The sequence below is a fragment of the Thermobia domestica genome, chromosome 4 (genome assembly GCF_964235325.1).
Source record: "Thermobia domestica chromosome 4, izTheDome1.hap1.1, whole genome shotgun sequence".
NCBI lineage: Eukaryota > Metazoa > Arthropoda > Insecta > Zygentoma > Lepismatidae > Thermobia > Thermobia domestica.
In genome coordinates, this window is record NC_137457.1 from 255,703,457 (window position 1) to 255,720,379 (window position 16,923).

At 35.0% G+C, this 16,923-nt stretch overlaps 1 protein-coding gene across 6 annotated transcripts in view; it reads right to left on the reverse strand.

Moving 5' to 3' along the window:
* LOC145683996 (tumor protein D54) overlaps positions 1 to 16,923 on the reverse strand; it is a 209,389-nt gene that overhangs the window by 117,585 nt on the left and 74,881 nt on the right. For 5 of the 6 annotated variants that reach the window (XM_081755773.1, XM_081755771.1, XM_081755768.1 and 2 more), the window contains exon 2: positions 2,344 to 2,456. In XM_081755773.1, the coding sequence (XP_081611899.1) occupies positions 2,344 to 2,456 (113 nt within the window). Of the gene's footprint in view, positions 1 to 2,343; positions 2,457 to 2,665; positions 2,693 to 16,923 lie in introns of all 6 variants that reach the window. The other variant, XM_081755770.1, reaches the window with a different exon arrangement.

Here is a 16,923-nt window from a genome sequence, read left to right on the forward strand (position 1 = left end):
TGTCATGTAAGTTAAACCAAATTAGATTTACACTAACTACTCAATATCTTTAGGTAAATTTCCACGTTCTATCTAGTTTTCAGAATAACTACCTAGGTACACTGAATTTTTCCATGGCGTACATTTTTCCTTCCGTTTTTATTGTAACGATTCTTTAAAGCTACACTGCCACCCATGAATTTCTCTTTATATCCTGATATATCTAATCTTTTAGGCTAAGCCCACCATGCATCCCTTCCTGTCCTAGGTGTCGCTATTGCTCCTGTTATCAATTTCTCTCTCTCTCACGCTCTTTTATTTTGTTGGTTTACAACTCGTACTTCTTATTTAAGTAAGTATCCATCTATTCTCACGACGCACAGTGCGTCGACCAATGGACAAAAATAAGAAAAGAAACAATTTTCTTCGGACTTGCAAATAGCACGGAATGAAGCACAAATGATTCACAAGACAGAAATCCCTAGCCACAAACTGATGACAACCCGTCAGCCTACAGATGGCGCTCATCAAGTTACCACATTAGAACGACCCGAGTCGAGATGACACTCTTACAGATAACAATTCGCATGCACAACTACTATACTAGATCGACCTGAGTCATTATCCCCACAGCGATCTCACTGGTGTTTCACACCAAAGCGAAAGTTGAGACCTTTTGTCACTAGTGGGCAGTTATAGCACAGGTACGTTCTTTCCTTTACGACGAACGATTGGTAATCATATTTTACTGGTATATTTGGAATATCTCAAAAAAGCCTAAATATGTCTTGAGATCTCTGCAGGAATATCTTCCTTTAATGATTTTCTTTGGATTCAGCAATAGTGTGTGTGCAACTGTCCGCAATATTGACCGTAATTAGTGAAATTGCAAAAGAAAACACCATGAAAAACAAGGACATTTTTCAAACATGGATAACAACTACCAGTGCTAGTCGGAAGAAAGCGGAAACTATGCAGGCTATTTGTAGTCGTTATAAACTTGAAGACGCCATGGAACATGTGTACAACAGTTTAGAGAAATTTAGTAAGTTATTAATATGACCTTGAGCAAAAAAAATGGAGGATGTCGCACAGAGTTTCGTCGGTTTTCCTAGCTAAAAATAAAGAGTGGTTTGATCGTGCATATACACTTCCGAACTATGTCTCAACAGTGATAACTGCTCGGTATCACAGCACCGTGAAGACCGATGTAGCTTGCTCTACTCGTGGTAGAACCAGTAAACAGTTCGCAGTGTGTTCAGTAAAAACAAAGAAAAGGGGCTTAGATCCTCTTGTAGCGACTAAATCGGCAGAAGAGCTTGTCTTTGATGCCAAAGAGGCTTCAGTGAAATTAAATACACCAAGAAATGACGAATAGTCCAAAGGATTGTCGGTTGTGCGGTAGAAGCTTTAGAAGCCATCCACAAAGTCTTCCGTCACACTAGGCTACATCTTATAACTTCTCTCTTCAATACTTATTTAGACCTAATGAAGCATATGTTTATTCTATCTGACCCTATTGTCTCCTCCAAGATACAGATTCACGCAAAGAAAAGGAGGACTGATACGGATCTGGAAAGTTATTTCAAAACTGATGCTGCTAATGCTGTCCAGCTTCATAATTCTGTCGCTATGGAATTTGCTAACTTAGACAGTGATGGTACTGGCTGATCCTTATTTAAAAAAAAAATACTCTAGACCTATTTCAGTCATTTCATGCACTGCTTTTCATTATATTTTAGCGTTATGTAGTTTTGAGTCGTATGGATTCATGATTACGAGTGCCGTCAACAAGAAGGGCCTTATCAGAGTCGCTTTGACGTATGTTTAGCGTCATACTAAAGGCCTGACTACTGCAGGAAACATATGTTATTCGAACTCTTTAGTATGACACTAATCACGCGTCAGAACTACTCTGCATAAGGCCTTAAATATCTAACTTAGTTTTTTACGTCCCTTAACGGGATATTATTTTCTATACCAGTACAGTTGTCAAGTTCGATAACTTCAAGAACAACTTTGCTTCAGTCTAAGTGAGCAAAGAACGCCTTGCGACACAATAAACATGTAATAAAAGCTTCAGTATCATTTGTTTTATTTTTGTCTATTACTCCCATATGCTCGACGCACTGTGCGACGGTGGATCAACGCCGACATACCAGAAATCGAACCTAAGATACGCCCAATGCAGATGAGCGCGATAGATATTACAGTACACGGGTATTCACTTATTAATTTTCCACTATTTTATTATTCAGGGTAATTTAATACTGCACAACGTTACTTATGTTTTAATGTATGAAACTATGTGCGGTCTCCTAACACTTCATATGTTTCCCTTACATTATTTGTACAATTACTAACCTTAATCAATTCTTGTCTCCATTCTTCACGCTGCCGCTCCTGTTCTTCAGCTGTTAAATGCTGTAATTCATTGATTCCTGAGTCGGGAGAAGCATCCAACTGCGCTTCTTCAGCTAAAAGGCAAGCAAACAATAGGTCATCAATTACTATGCAAACTCTGTTTGATACTGCTTGATTTAGTTATAGCATAAAAAATAAGATTTTTAATACGGTTTTAATAAACTACGAAGCAACGTGTGTAAGTGCGTGACAATCTATAAAAGAAAAAATTATGTGCAAAATTACCAAGTTTTTTTTTTTTTTTTTTTCGTAATATACTTACCTGATGCAGAATCCATGCTTACATCAACTGGAAGAAAGAGAAGAAACAAAAATTAAATTACCAAGAACCCCATACCACTTCAAAGGAAACGCGTAAGAAAGAAGTGTTGCTTGATTTCTAAATAGCCTATGTTTTGAAGGAAATAATGCATGCATTAGTACTCTTTTAGGAACAGAATTTAACAATTTGTTCCCACGCAGAGAGAATACGAAGATACGATATGACCACAAGCTACAGAAAGTGGTTTATAAATAACACCTTTTTGTCAATACTCTTCTGATTAAAATAAATAAATGTTCTGTATTACATAACATATATCGTCAGGGATAAATACTAAATGCTAACAGTGTTCAATGACTAGTTATTTCAAGTTCTCTGATTAAAAACATAAATCATTTTCTTATTTTCTTTGAAATGAAACTGAATTTTTGAAGTTATTTTATTGACTTCTTTACATTTAGTCAAATGTCCCTTGCTTTTTCAACATAAATTTGCATTACACTATATATACATTTAATATTACTAGAATTAAATTTGATTATTAGATATTGTGTCACATATCTAGTCTAGTGCTTAGAGCGTTGGACTCATGTCTACGTGGTCCCGGGTTCGATTTCCGGCCACTGCTTCCCAATTTTCGGTGTCCACCCAGCGTCGTGAGGGAAATTGGGGAGTCACGTGAATAAAATACGTGACTCTAGAAAGCTCCTGATACGCCTATTAGTGACAGGGCAACGCTGACCACGTGTTCGTAGCTAGGCCGGACGTAGTTCAGCTGGTCCCTAACAGAAAGGCGTTGAAAGGGCTCAAGGCCATAAAAGGCTGTTACGCCAAGTGGTTTGGGCCTTTTATGGATTTTTTTATGAAATCTGGGACATAAAAAAGAAATCAGTAACATCAAACCGTGAAAATTACAGTACATTGAAAGAAGACAGAAAAATAATTTTACACTTAAATCAATAGTTTAAGAAACAAAGGACATAGCTTGTGTTTTTGTTTTCAAAACTTTCAACAAACAAACAAAATCAAAACTGTTTTCCAAAACTAGTTCTGTCTTTATTTAAAAAAAAAATGGTTCAAATTGCTATCAAAACCGATTTGTTTTAAAACCGGTCCGGTTTTCTATAGAAACATCTTTGCTTCTTTGTTAACTTGTTTCAAACTATGTACTACAAGAACAGATATCGGGTTAGTATCTGTTCTTGTAGTACATAGTTTGAAACGATTTCGAATTTCATATTACTTTTCTAAAACACAAAATGACATATCCAATATGGGGACCTTAAAATAAAAATAACTCGATTTCACGAAAATCAGAACTGAGAGGTATCTCAGGTCGCTGATTTTGAATTTTAGGCAAATTAATGACAAAATAAATTCAGTTACTAAATTTTATATAATACTTTTATTCATTTCACATCCACACACAAACAAACAAACAAAAAAATCCTGCAACGCATGCCTAAAATTAAATTTAGGAATTGCTGCAAAGAAACGTCTATAGTACAAAATGGTGCAAGAAGGTAGAGCTACTCTTTGTTTTACATAAATGACGGAGGATCTAAAAAGCCGGGGAGAAATATTTGAGAGTGTAATCTTGTGGCACTTTTGACTTCTGCATATTTTAATGTTTGCAGTTTAAACTGAAAAGAATAAACGATATTATAAACGCTCCAATACTTTAATAATCATCAGATATTATTATATTTTAATTATGCAGTTGAAATTTATTTACTTTTAGTTGTTGACTTCATTTGAAAAAGAAAAAAATAGAATCACTACAAACCCAAGAAAATGGAGCGCGATTGATAACTGCGTTTATCTACATTCTGAACGAAATTCGACGTGAGTAGATCGAAGTTTAGATTAAAATAGATTTCGACAGCCAGATATATGCAATCTGGCCCTAAAAAATGGTCGTGGGACATTTCGAACGGCAAAGATACCAACCTGAGTATTTACGATTTTAAAAATCTCCACATCGAAACTTCGATTTAGATACTACTTTGTTTTTTGCCCCCTTTATCAACCGAAGCTGAGAAAGAGCCAGCCCATTTAAAGATGGAATTAATAGAAGCTCAATGCTACTCAGTTCTAAAGAAACAATTCAGGAAACTGGGTATCTCTAAATTTTACAAATAAAACCTTCAAAGTTGTACTGATTTCTATATTTGGTAGTACGTATCAGTGTGAACAACTATTCTCACTTACGAAAAAAAACACTTTCCCAGCAAGATCGACGATAACAAACATACATATGACCCATATTTCTAGTACAAATAGCATGTCTCTAGACATCGAAAGCTGGTTGCAGTAAAAGACATCCAGTGTTGGGAAAGAAACATTAGGTATCCGTCTACTACCCGAATTTCCTTATGCCCGTTTTTGTTGTTGTTGTTGTTGCTGCTGCTGTTGTTGTTGTAATATTGGGTAATATTTTATGCGTTTATTTTTTATTTTATTTATTTATTTTGCTTGCGGCTCCGACTATTGTATAGTGAGGATTATTTGGTCCACCTGAGATAATGAGTTTGATATACGTGGTCTAGTAGTTTACATTAAAAAAAAAATACACTGTTTTCGGAACGAACCTCGTATTTAAAGGACCAAATCCATTCAATATTCTTTTAAATACTACAAATCAAACCACATTTACGTGATCTCTTACGCTTTTCTATATAGTCACTGGTGTTCCCTATAAATAAAAAAATACTGCTCTACATTAGCGGAATTACTAAATCGTAAATTAATTACAAATATTACCGTTTCTAAATTCGATTAGAAGGAAGCTAAGATAGGGTGACATTAGAGATTATGGTAGGGAAGAAACCGCAGAAAAATTAATATATCTACAATATCGTTTATTTATTAAAAGAAAGTCTTGAAGAAAATCAGTTTCTTTATAGACTCCTATTCTTGTCTTTTTTTTTTTTTTTTTTTTTTTTAGTTCAATGTCGTACGATTATCCACTGAGGCTAAGGAAGACTGTGATGATGAGATGGATGATAACGACGGAATGAAGTAAGTTGGAAGAAATGAAAGTACGAGAAAACCCACGCACATGGTGTTTGCTCACCATGAAGTTCACTTGGCACGGGCTGGAATCGACCTAGGGCCTCCATGCACTAGAGGTGAACGCTCTACTACTCAACTACGCCACCGCCTTCTGATAACTTTGATTTCGTGATTTTTGGAATGAACAGACTGCTTTTAGAGGAGTCCATTTTTATTTTATTTTTTTATGTATTGGAAACACTATATTATCAGGTTGTCTAAAAAGTATTGAGCAATTTGGGCACGTGATGGCGTTAGTGTCCCAAATTGACGGGTACGAGTCACAGCGAGTAAGGTCTAACGTTATTTGACAGCTGACAGTTGAAGCTAGAGCAAATTCTTATAATCAGCAGTAAGAAGTTGCGCCGTGAAGCAAGACACGTGAACTTTCCGCAAAACTGTGTTACATTTTATATTATTTCGATAAAGGTACAAGCTCGTGAAGAAATTTGTGTTCTTTATGGAAAATATATTTGGTCTAGGAATTAATTCGTGCGGTTTTACAAAAGATGGCGTAACTAGCTTATTGTCCCATAGTTTCGTTGATCCAAACATGCGTTGAAAACTACTGTCATTGAGCATCTTGTTTAGTATATGTCAGTTGCTTGAAGCGGAAACAACAACATTTTTTCTTCAACTGAAAATGGCGCATTTTGTGCCTGATAAAGTGTTTTTGCGGGGAGTTATTCTTCATTGCTTTAACATGAAGAAAAGTGCTACCGCAAGTCATCATATTTTAGTGGAAGTGTTTGGTGACCATGCTCTAGCTGAGCGAACGTGTCAGAAGTGGTTTGCACGGTTTAAAGGTGGTGATTTCAGCTTGGAAGACCAAAAGCAATTTGGACAGCCAAAAGAATTTGAAGATGAAGAATTGAGAGCATTGCTTGATCAGGATTCGTGTCAAACGCAGGACGAACTTGCAGAAGCATTTGGAGTTGAGCAAACAACAGTTTCCAAACGTCTCAAAGCCATAGGAATGATTCAAAAGATGTCTTATTGGGTTTCACATGAATTGAAAAGAAAGACGTTGAAAGAAGAAAAACCGTTTGCGAATTGCTGCTTCAAAGACAGAAAAGGAAGGGATTTTTGCATCGAATTGTAACTGGTGATGAGAAGTGGATTCATTACGAGAATCCTAAACGAAAAAAGGCCTGGGTGAAGCAAGGTGAACCAGGTCCTTCACAACCGAAACGAGATATTCATTGTGCAAAGGTTATGCTGTATATATGGTGGGATTTGAAACGTGTGGTGTACTATGAACTTCTGAAACTTGGTGAAACTATTAATGGACACCGCTATCGACAACAATTAATGCGTTTGAAGCAAGCTCTGGCCTGAAAACGACCAGAATGGAATAACAGGCATAATAAACTTATTTATCAAGATGATAACGCTCGACCACATGTCGCAAAACCGGTCAAAACCTATTTGGAAAATGTCGGATGGAAAGTGTTACTCCACCCGCCATATTCACCAGACACTGCTCCGTCTGACTACTACTTGATCGATTGCATGAATAACGATTTGATTGGACAGCGGTTCACTTCTTCAGAAAATATCGAAAAATGGATCTTTGATTAGATTGCGTCAAAAGATGAGGAATTCTTTCGACACGGAATCCGTAAATTGCCTGAAAGATGGGAGAAAGTAGTGGCTAGCGATGGACAATATTTTTGTTAACGTATTCATTTACTTTGTTTTTGAAATAAAGCTTCAATTTTTATTAAAAACCGCACGAATTAATTCCTAGACCAAATACGTTATCAAGATGGTTCAGTCTCTCTTGTTCTTGAAATTTTGATCTCCAACATGTTCCTTGAAGTGGGCGAATAATCACAGTAGCAGTGGATATATTCCGGGGAAAAAAAAATCAAGACGTGGGTTGTGTTGATTTTGAGTTTAACGTCCCTTCCAGCAGCGAGGCTATATGAGACGGGACCTACTAGTTAACGTGTAATCCGAATGACATGAGCCCGCGGGAATCGAATCCGGGTCTCCTACGCCAAAGGCGCGCACGCTAACTGCTTAGCCACCAAGAAGCTTAATCAAGACCTTGGTGTAAGCAGTCATGGCAACACCAATGACTCACACATTTGTCACCAAACACTGTGAAACTATTTGGAGGAAGTTAGATACAAAAAGAAGCTCGACGTCTGGGTGTCTCATGATTTGACTCAAATACATTTTACTCGATCGAATTTCTGTCTGCGAAACTCTGCTGAAACAATGAACTTGATCCATTTCTGAAAAAGTGAACTACGACAACAGGGTGTCTACTAAAATTCCTTGTCTTTACCAAACTACAAAAGTTCGGGTACAGATAAAAAAAAATAATAAAAAATAAAAAAATGTGACCCAAAAACTAAATTTCGTGACTTTCTGGACTTTAATGACCGTTTTCTGATTTTGTGTTTTCGTGACATTCGTGACCGATAGAAATGAAATGAAATCTTTAAGTTTTACGTCCCACGGTTATGCCGGTTAGGCTAAAGGAGACGGTGATGATGAGTAATGAATGAAATGGTGGAATGAAGAAAGTGGGAGGAAACGGGAGAACCCCGAGAAAACCCACGCACACGGTGTTTGTCCACCACAAAGTTCACTTGGCGGGGGCTGGGATCGAACCCGGGACCCCAAGCACTCGTGACCGATAGACATCCTGGACAAAGAATATGCGAGAACGCCCACACTGACCCCCTACGAAGGTTATGCCGTACGTTTAGTGGGACTGCAAAGGCATCGTGCGTCGCAAACTGTTGCTGTCTCCGGGAAGAACGATAGACTGTACTATCGCCAATTAACAAGACTGCAACTGGGAATTACAAAAAAAAAACAGTCAAAATCGGTAAACAGGGTAAAGGTCGTATACCAGGCTGACAACGTCCGACCGAATTAAACTTTAACGATCCGTCTGAAGTGGAGAGAACTTGGCTGGGAAATTTTAATTTGTATATTTTTCATAACTAGAAATATTCGACAGTATTAATAAAACAAAACTAACCAGAACATTAAATATATAAGATAATCACAAATAACAACAAGATAATAAGATAATAACAATTGTTTAACAGTTTCGATATTCTAACATCCCTTTCATCAGACGGCAATTATGAACTACTAAAAAAGAATTATCATAAGAATATGGCATGTTCTATTTCTAAAAAACTATTCCAAAGAAATTGTTTAATTGATTGGGGTGGAATGTGGATTTTGCGAGCGTGGCCATTTGTCCTCGTTCGAAAAAAAAAAATGTAAAATCATATTACTTACCACATACTGCCGTATTGCACCCCCAGAGTAAGAATGTTGCAACACTAGAATGTCAATTTTACAGGAAAGAAAAAGTGATATCTAAAGAAACTTGATTATCTTTTCTGTTTATGGAAATTGTAACGTTATTTCAATATATTGTATTAATTATTGTAGAGAAAACCTTTTTTTAAATATATATTACAGTTAAATATAAACTAATTATTTGCTGAGCAAAACTATATATTTTCATTAAAATTCAACACGTGTTACAGTTTCACCAACTAACTCTTTGGCTTCATCAGACACTATGTGATACAGGATAACTGTACAATCGTATATACATACAACAGCTATATTAACTTCTATGAAGCTATATTATGATCAAGAAAAATGTAATCAGTATATATGGAATAAGAAACAAAGTTAAAGTTGGACAAGGGCAATTTGGAAAAAAAAATAAATAAATAAAATAAAAGCTTCTACTATTAATATAAACAATATAGCTTCAAATTATAACCATTCAAATATGCCAAAGAAGACATGGATTTGACAGACTATTTCATAATAAACATTAGTAGCATACTGGCTTATAATAGCTGATGCTTTTTGTAAGTAACACCGATAACGGTGAAGAAGACAAGACATTTTGTGTAATTAGCAACAATAGAGTGCATCTATATAGAAATTTTCAAATAAGTATAATTGAAAGGGATTTGCTGGTGCCAGTAGCCAATCAGCAGAAAGATCTCTTAGCTGTTGTATGTATGTACGATTGTACAGTAATCCTGTATCACATAGTGTCTGATGAAGCCAGAGTTAGTTGGTGAAACTGTAACACGTGTTGAATTTTAATGAAAATATATAGTTTTGCTCAGCAAATAATTAGTTTATATTTAATTATAACAAAGCAAAGCTTCTACTTATGGAACATATTACAATTATTACAACTAAAAATTGGTATAAATTAAAACCAATTTTGCGTTACGAAAGGCTTATTCTGGGGGGTGATATACTCTTTCCCAAAAGAATAATAAAGTGAGAAATTTCCCCCACTATCTATTACCTGAACTTTGCAAAAAGAATTTCAGACGAGTCATTCCACGGAAACAGTTAACACCTGCATGTAAAGTTCACAATTGAAAAAAAAAAATGAAAAGAAAGAAAGAAACGAAAAAAACAATAATAAGTTCATCGTACTCTACGTACCACTACATTTACTCATGAAAACTATCTCATTCAAACTTGACGAAATTAAGAAGGCTGCGAGAAATATGGCTGTCTAGACTGTACGTCTATGCTCATAATTTCTTCTTGCTGTGTTTTTTTTTTTTTTTTTTTCTTTTTAACCTCGTCAATAAAGTGTTGATGAAAAATTAATTAAAAATACTCCACAACACTGATGTAAAGTTAATTAATAATACTCTACAACAGGGTTTCTCAACGTGGGGGTCGCGAAGATATGCGGAATAAATAATTATAATTAGAATCTGATAACGAAAAATACTTTTAATTATTATTTTGAATTTTGTTATGATAGGTATATTTTTATTTTTGTACATAGTTAAGAACAAAAAAACAAAGAAAAGAAAAATAGTTCCACTAACCATTTTCAAAAGGAGTTGTTTTAAAATCAATTTAAATGAAAGATATACGATATGATGTAACGGTACGTGTATATTTATTACACGTATTTCAACATCTTTGAGCAGAATGTACTTTCAATTGATATATATAAACGTAATTGCTTTGCTGTTGATATACGTTGCTATTTTGTGTTAAAAATAGAGATTCTTTGTCATAGCAACAAAGTACCAATATATATAATTCCGGAACCATCTTATAAAAAAAGCTGCAAGCATAATCTTTGAAGGTGTGTATTTATTTGAGTAATTATGTGCCATAATAAAAAGGAAAATATTAAATGTAATATAAAATGTGTTACGGTGTTTTAGTAGAACTGAGGATCTTTATATAAGTGTCGTCATATAAAATTTTGGCAGTTTGCCACCAGGAACCTTAGGAGATTCGGACGAAGTTTAGTAGACAATCTCCTACACAGTAGAATTCAAGTGTGCAGATTGACTTTATAGCTACATAATAATTTCGATAAAAGAAATATCAAGACGGAGTATACTTTATTACGGAGTGGCACGAAAATTTTCAGGAATATCAAAATGAGTCGTTCTAATATAGGAAATACATCTGAAGCAGATGGCAACAGGGAAATGAGCTTTTCTGACCAGGCCGATCTCATTAAACAACAAATGGAACGAATCAACCAACTTGAGAGACAATTAAAGCAGGATTTTAGTGATGGCATGAATCAACAAATGGAACAAATAAAACAACTTGATAATAAAATCGAACAAACGAATCTAAGAATTGAACAAATGGAACGTATTATACGTATATTCAGTGAGATGCGAAATCCCGTTGAAGTAATAAAAACTATAGTTACTGAACGCACCAACCAAGGTAAAGGGTTACAAGAAGATTTGCCAGTTACTGAAGAAATTTCGTCACAGGCTAGCATGAATGCTTTAAGTGAACCTGAACCTTCCACAGATACTACAGAAAATACAGATTCTGAATTTGCATCTACGAAGAAGTATGACATCATTGATTTAAATGTACGGATGAACTTGCTGAGTGTTCACAAAAACATACTGCAGTATTGATTGAATCAGATTATCCCGACTTCTCTCTTCATTCGAATGTTTTCGATTGCCTTACTGATGCTGCGTGTAACGAAGATTTTAGTATGCATCAATATGCAAAAAGTTATGGTCATTTTCGTCTAGTGAATGCTATTGACTGCTCGTACTCACGGTATATTCAACATGATGTTAATCATGGAGATGAAGTAATTGTAATAGAACCGTTTAGTATGTAGACGACATTTGTTCACGTAGCAGGAAGAAAACTGATCCCAGTATTCGTGAAATTCAGAAAGAGAACGTGTGTTCCCACCAATGCTTGTAATGATTGGTCGATTGAGTTGGAGCTGTTGAAATGTTCACTCAACGAAAAGACCAAAATGATAGTAGTGAACAATCAGATGGTGATTTTACCGAACGTGATGCAGTGCGTTGATTCAATCATCTACCTGTAGGTATGACATAACAAAATTTTAAAAATCCATCAATGGTGCAATACAGCACTAATCTGAACCATACTAACCTAAATCGAAACCAAATTCGAAACATCCATGTGAGATTAAAGTGTGATCCCAATGTAAAAGGTGATGTTAAATTCATGTGTACCGGTAATGTAACTGAACCTAATTACAGAGGAAACAAAAACCGTGGTAGGACAAATTACCGTGAATATTGTGGAAAGAATAGGTACAGATCTGTTAGGAGACACATCTCGCCATCAGTAAAACGATTGAGAACTGAACCTAATTTTACAGGTAAGATAACAGAACCTGACCTTAGTAGTAACAGAAATAGTAATCGTGTAACCGAACCTAATACTAGTGTAGTACAATTACTTACACTTAGGAAGCATATAATCATTAGATCTAATTTCCCTCGAATTGAATTTCGAAGAAATTTTCTAGATGGCAAAAATTCTCGAAATAGGAAACAAAGAACTGTAGATGTAAATAACGCGCAAGATTGTACGTATTCCGATTTATGATTTTCAATGCAACCTAAACGAATTCATTGGTCATATAATTTAATTTAATGTTGTGGCGTCCGAAAGAATACATTCAATTGATTTTTCCTTTATTTCACTGTAGTGATGAGCGCAAGAGTCTTGGTCTTGCAGTTTTTGCAAGAGTCTTGCATGCAAGACCAAGACCAAGACCAAGACCAAGACCAAGACCAGGAATCCCGATGCAAGACCAAGACCAAGACCAAGGGGTGCAAGACCAAGACCAAGACCAAGACCATACCTGCAAGACCAAGACCAAGACCAAGACTCTTGCGCAAGAGTCTTGCACAAGTATAGACACTACTTGATTTTTTATAGAATGTAAAAAGGAAGAGGAAAAATCATTACATCTTTCACGTGAACTTCTTGGCTCCAGTAAAAATACAGCCGGAGTGAATGTATTCCCAGTAGTTTATGCAATCCATGTGAGTCGATCTGCTCCTGTAACATATAGCTACTTTATGTCGTTTTTTGAATCGGTTGTTCACGAGACGACCGACAGCATAATTCTATGAATTGTTACAAGCTATAATAACTTCAGTGTCTGATTTACTTTGGTCATCATTTGATCATTCACGACATCCCATGATTGGATTTTGGGAAATCATATGAAGAATAGTTGTGTTCATAAGAAGTGGATAAGCAAAAATAAACTAGAGCATGTTATGGATACGGTAGCTCAGTGGCAGAGCGTTCACCTCTGGTACATGGGGCCCTGGTTCGATCGCAGCTTGCGCTATGTGAGCTTCTTTGGTGAACAAACACCCTGTGCGTGGGTTTTCCCGTTTCCTCGTACTTTCTTCATTCCACCATTTCTCATCATCACTGTTTCCCTTAGCCTCAGTGTAATAATCGTGGGACGTTAAAGTAGATATTTCATTTCATTTCAAAACATATTAGTGGTGTTCTTCTTCCAAAACTAAAGAAATGTAGTATTGAACATTGCCAATTCCGTACACTATAGGTGCCGACTACATGAGTATGACCTTGGCTCTGAGGTTCAAGCATCCGTTGAAAATTTTTAATGTGTACTTATAAAATTAATATTGAAATAACATTTTCATGACATTGACAAAAACTTAACGCATGTGACCGCAAGTTTGATTTCATAGGTGGATGCTTATACGTTGAATAATTGTTTATCAATATAACTTATACCCCCCTTAGGTATACGGCATATCTAGGATTCAACGATATAACAATATACAACAATAAATAATCTATATTCACAACTGAGAGTGATTTCGTACTTATTTCAAATAATTTGAAGTTTGATGCCGTTATTATGTATTTCTAATGTAGGTCAAAAGTATTTATATACATTGAGTTTACACAAAAGACATAGACAGTTGAGTCGTTTTCAGTTTTTACTCAAATTATTCTAAAATATTGGGGCGAGCGGTGGCTCAGTGGTGGAGCGTTCAACTCTGGTTTTTGGGGCCCCGCGTTCGATCCCAGCACCCGCCAAGTGAACTTTGTGGTGGACAAACATCGTGTGCGTGGGTTTCCTCGGGGTTCTCCCGTTTTCTCCCACTTTCTTCTTTCCACCATTTTCATTCATTTTTCATCATCACCGTCTCCTTTAGCCTAGCCGGCATAATCGTGGGACGTAAAACTCACAAATTTCATTTCATTTCATATTCTAAAATATGAAGAGGTTTAATTATTATTATTTTAATTTTTTCTCTCTTTTTTGGTCAATATTGCAAAACATATCATCATCGTCATAATAATAGCTATTCTGCCATTATTGGCAGGTCACTTGCTACAGCTGAGAAGCTTCGATGACTGTGGTCCTCAGCTAGTCTCTTCGTTTTAACGTAGCAATTTTCTGTCTTAATATCTTTCTTCAACTATAATCTCCTTCGCCCCCTCCCTCTAACACGTTCCTCATAATACAGTTCCTCCTCAGCCAATGTCCTCTTAATTACATCTAAAATTCTTCTTTTCTCCCCTACTGCTACTATTTCTAAAACCTTCGCATTCGTTTTCCGTTCAACTCAGCTGATTCTCTCCTTTTTTTCTCCATGCCCACATTTCGAAAGTCTAATTGTTTCATCGTTTTTGCGTAATGTCCTTGTTTCTGCCCCATACAGTACATAGTAGAATCAGTAAAACAAAATTTCAATATTTAATTGGGAGTTTGTTCAATACAAAGATGAGTTAATCGTGGTTGGAAAGAAAAAAATCTGACGCCTTTAGAGTGTAAAAATAATTTTGCAATTTATGGTATTTCAGTAATCTGTGCCGTCTTGGTTTTCTTTCATGCGTCTCACTGTCAGGGGTAGCCTCCCCAGTTTGGGAACCAGTGGAGTATTGGATCTCTTAAAACATATAAAAATATTACGAAATGTTGTGATTTATCTTATAAGTAGTGAAGCGTGATCACCCATTGAAAAAAAAAAGTAAAGGTCATCGTCTATGTTGTACAGCATCATCACACTTACATGAAGGTAAAATATATTACATTTAGAAACATACATTGTATTTCCCTCACTATTGACAGAATGTAGGATTTATTATCCCTTATATACAGAGTAAAATTTACTTATGAAAATCATAGATTTCTTAAAAGCAAAACTTGCAAGACTCTTGCAAGCAAGACCAAGACTGGGTGTGCAAGACCAAGACCAAGACCGCATGTGCAAGACCAAGACCAAGACCAAGACCACCCGGGTCTTGGTCTTGGTCTTGCATTTGCTCATCACTATTTCACTGTAAATATCGTTATGATTTTGTTAGTTATTCATACCTTATTTGAATTCTATGAAGATAATATAAATAATATATAACAAGAGATCCGGAATATGAATAATGCTTATTAAAGTTATGATAATTATGCTGATTCTTAATATGATAATTACTTTATTCATGTTAGTTTATGTTATAATGTTGATATCGTGTTTTGTTCTAGATATTGTCGATATTACATTTATAAATTGCATTTTGTTTGAATATATAATATATTTGATCCTTTCTCATTTAAGAAAACAATCATACAAACATCATAATAATATCCTTTTCGCAATCTTCTTAGTTTTGCCCAAGAAAATGACAGATTTTGTTAACTTCCAACTTGTAACACGTATCGGTGGCCTCGAAAGGACTTTAAATTAAACAACTTTTATAACGTTATTTGAATGTACCTTCTATTGTCGACGTTTAATTGTATAAGATGAAATTAATTATAAGAATTAAGATAAATATGAACATATTGATATCAAAGTAAAATATATTTGATTGTATGAATTGTAATTATTGCATATACGAGGGTCATTCGAAAGCTCAAATAACCAACATGTTACATCCAACGGTCCAGGATTTCTTTTCTTTTTTTTTTTTCATTTAAAAAAGTTCCATTTTTCGGGCGACATTATGTAACGATACGTGTATTTTTACTTGTATTCTATATTTGTATTTCAACATCTTTGGGCAGAATGTACTTTCTATTGATACACAAGCTATTTAAGAAAAGGAAGAAGAAATAGCTATATATACACACACACATATTATATATATATATATATATATATATATATATATATATATATATATATATATATATATATATATATATATATATAATTGCTTTGCTGTTGATATACGTTCCTATTTTGTGTTAAAAATAGAGATTCCTTGTCATAGCAATATAATTCCGGAACCATCTTATAAAAAAGCTGCACGCATAATCTTTGAAGGTGTGTATTTATTTGAGTAATTATGTGCCATAATAAAAAGGAAAATATAAAATGGAATATAAAATGTGTAACGGTGGTTTTAGTAGAACTGAGGACCTTTATATGTGTCGTCATAATGAAACTTATGAGAACTACATATTTAAATACCAGAAAAATACAAATGCAACAAAATCTGCATATTGAAATAAAATTAAAATTCAAAGCTAATGATATACCTGTGTATGGTCTGATTTCATTAGTGCGGTTCAATCTTCGTGACGCACATTATCAAGTCATTTTCAACTGATAGGCAATTTCTTGTGTTTTGATGATTACCATGAAAGAAAAAACACTCCGACCAATCGTATTCATTCTGAACCAGTATGACGGATCGGATTCGGTATTTGTAATATGAGTGAACTGACCAAATTTGGTTTTAATCCATTCACTTTTAGGGAAGTTACCGTAACCACTATATGCAAGAAATGGATTCTACTATTATAGAAATAGATAGATATCGTTAGATGTCTACAATAGTTATACTAAAAATCCCACACAAGCTTATTATAAACCAGAAATTATAAAAGGGTTGCTGGCAAGAGGATGTGATAAAAG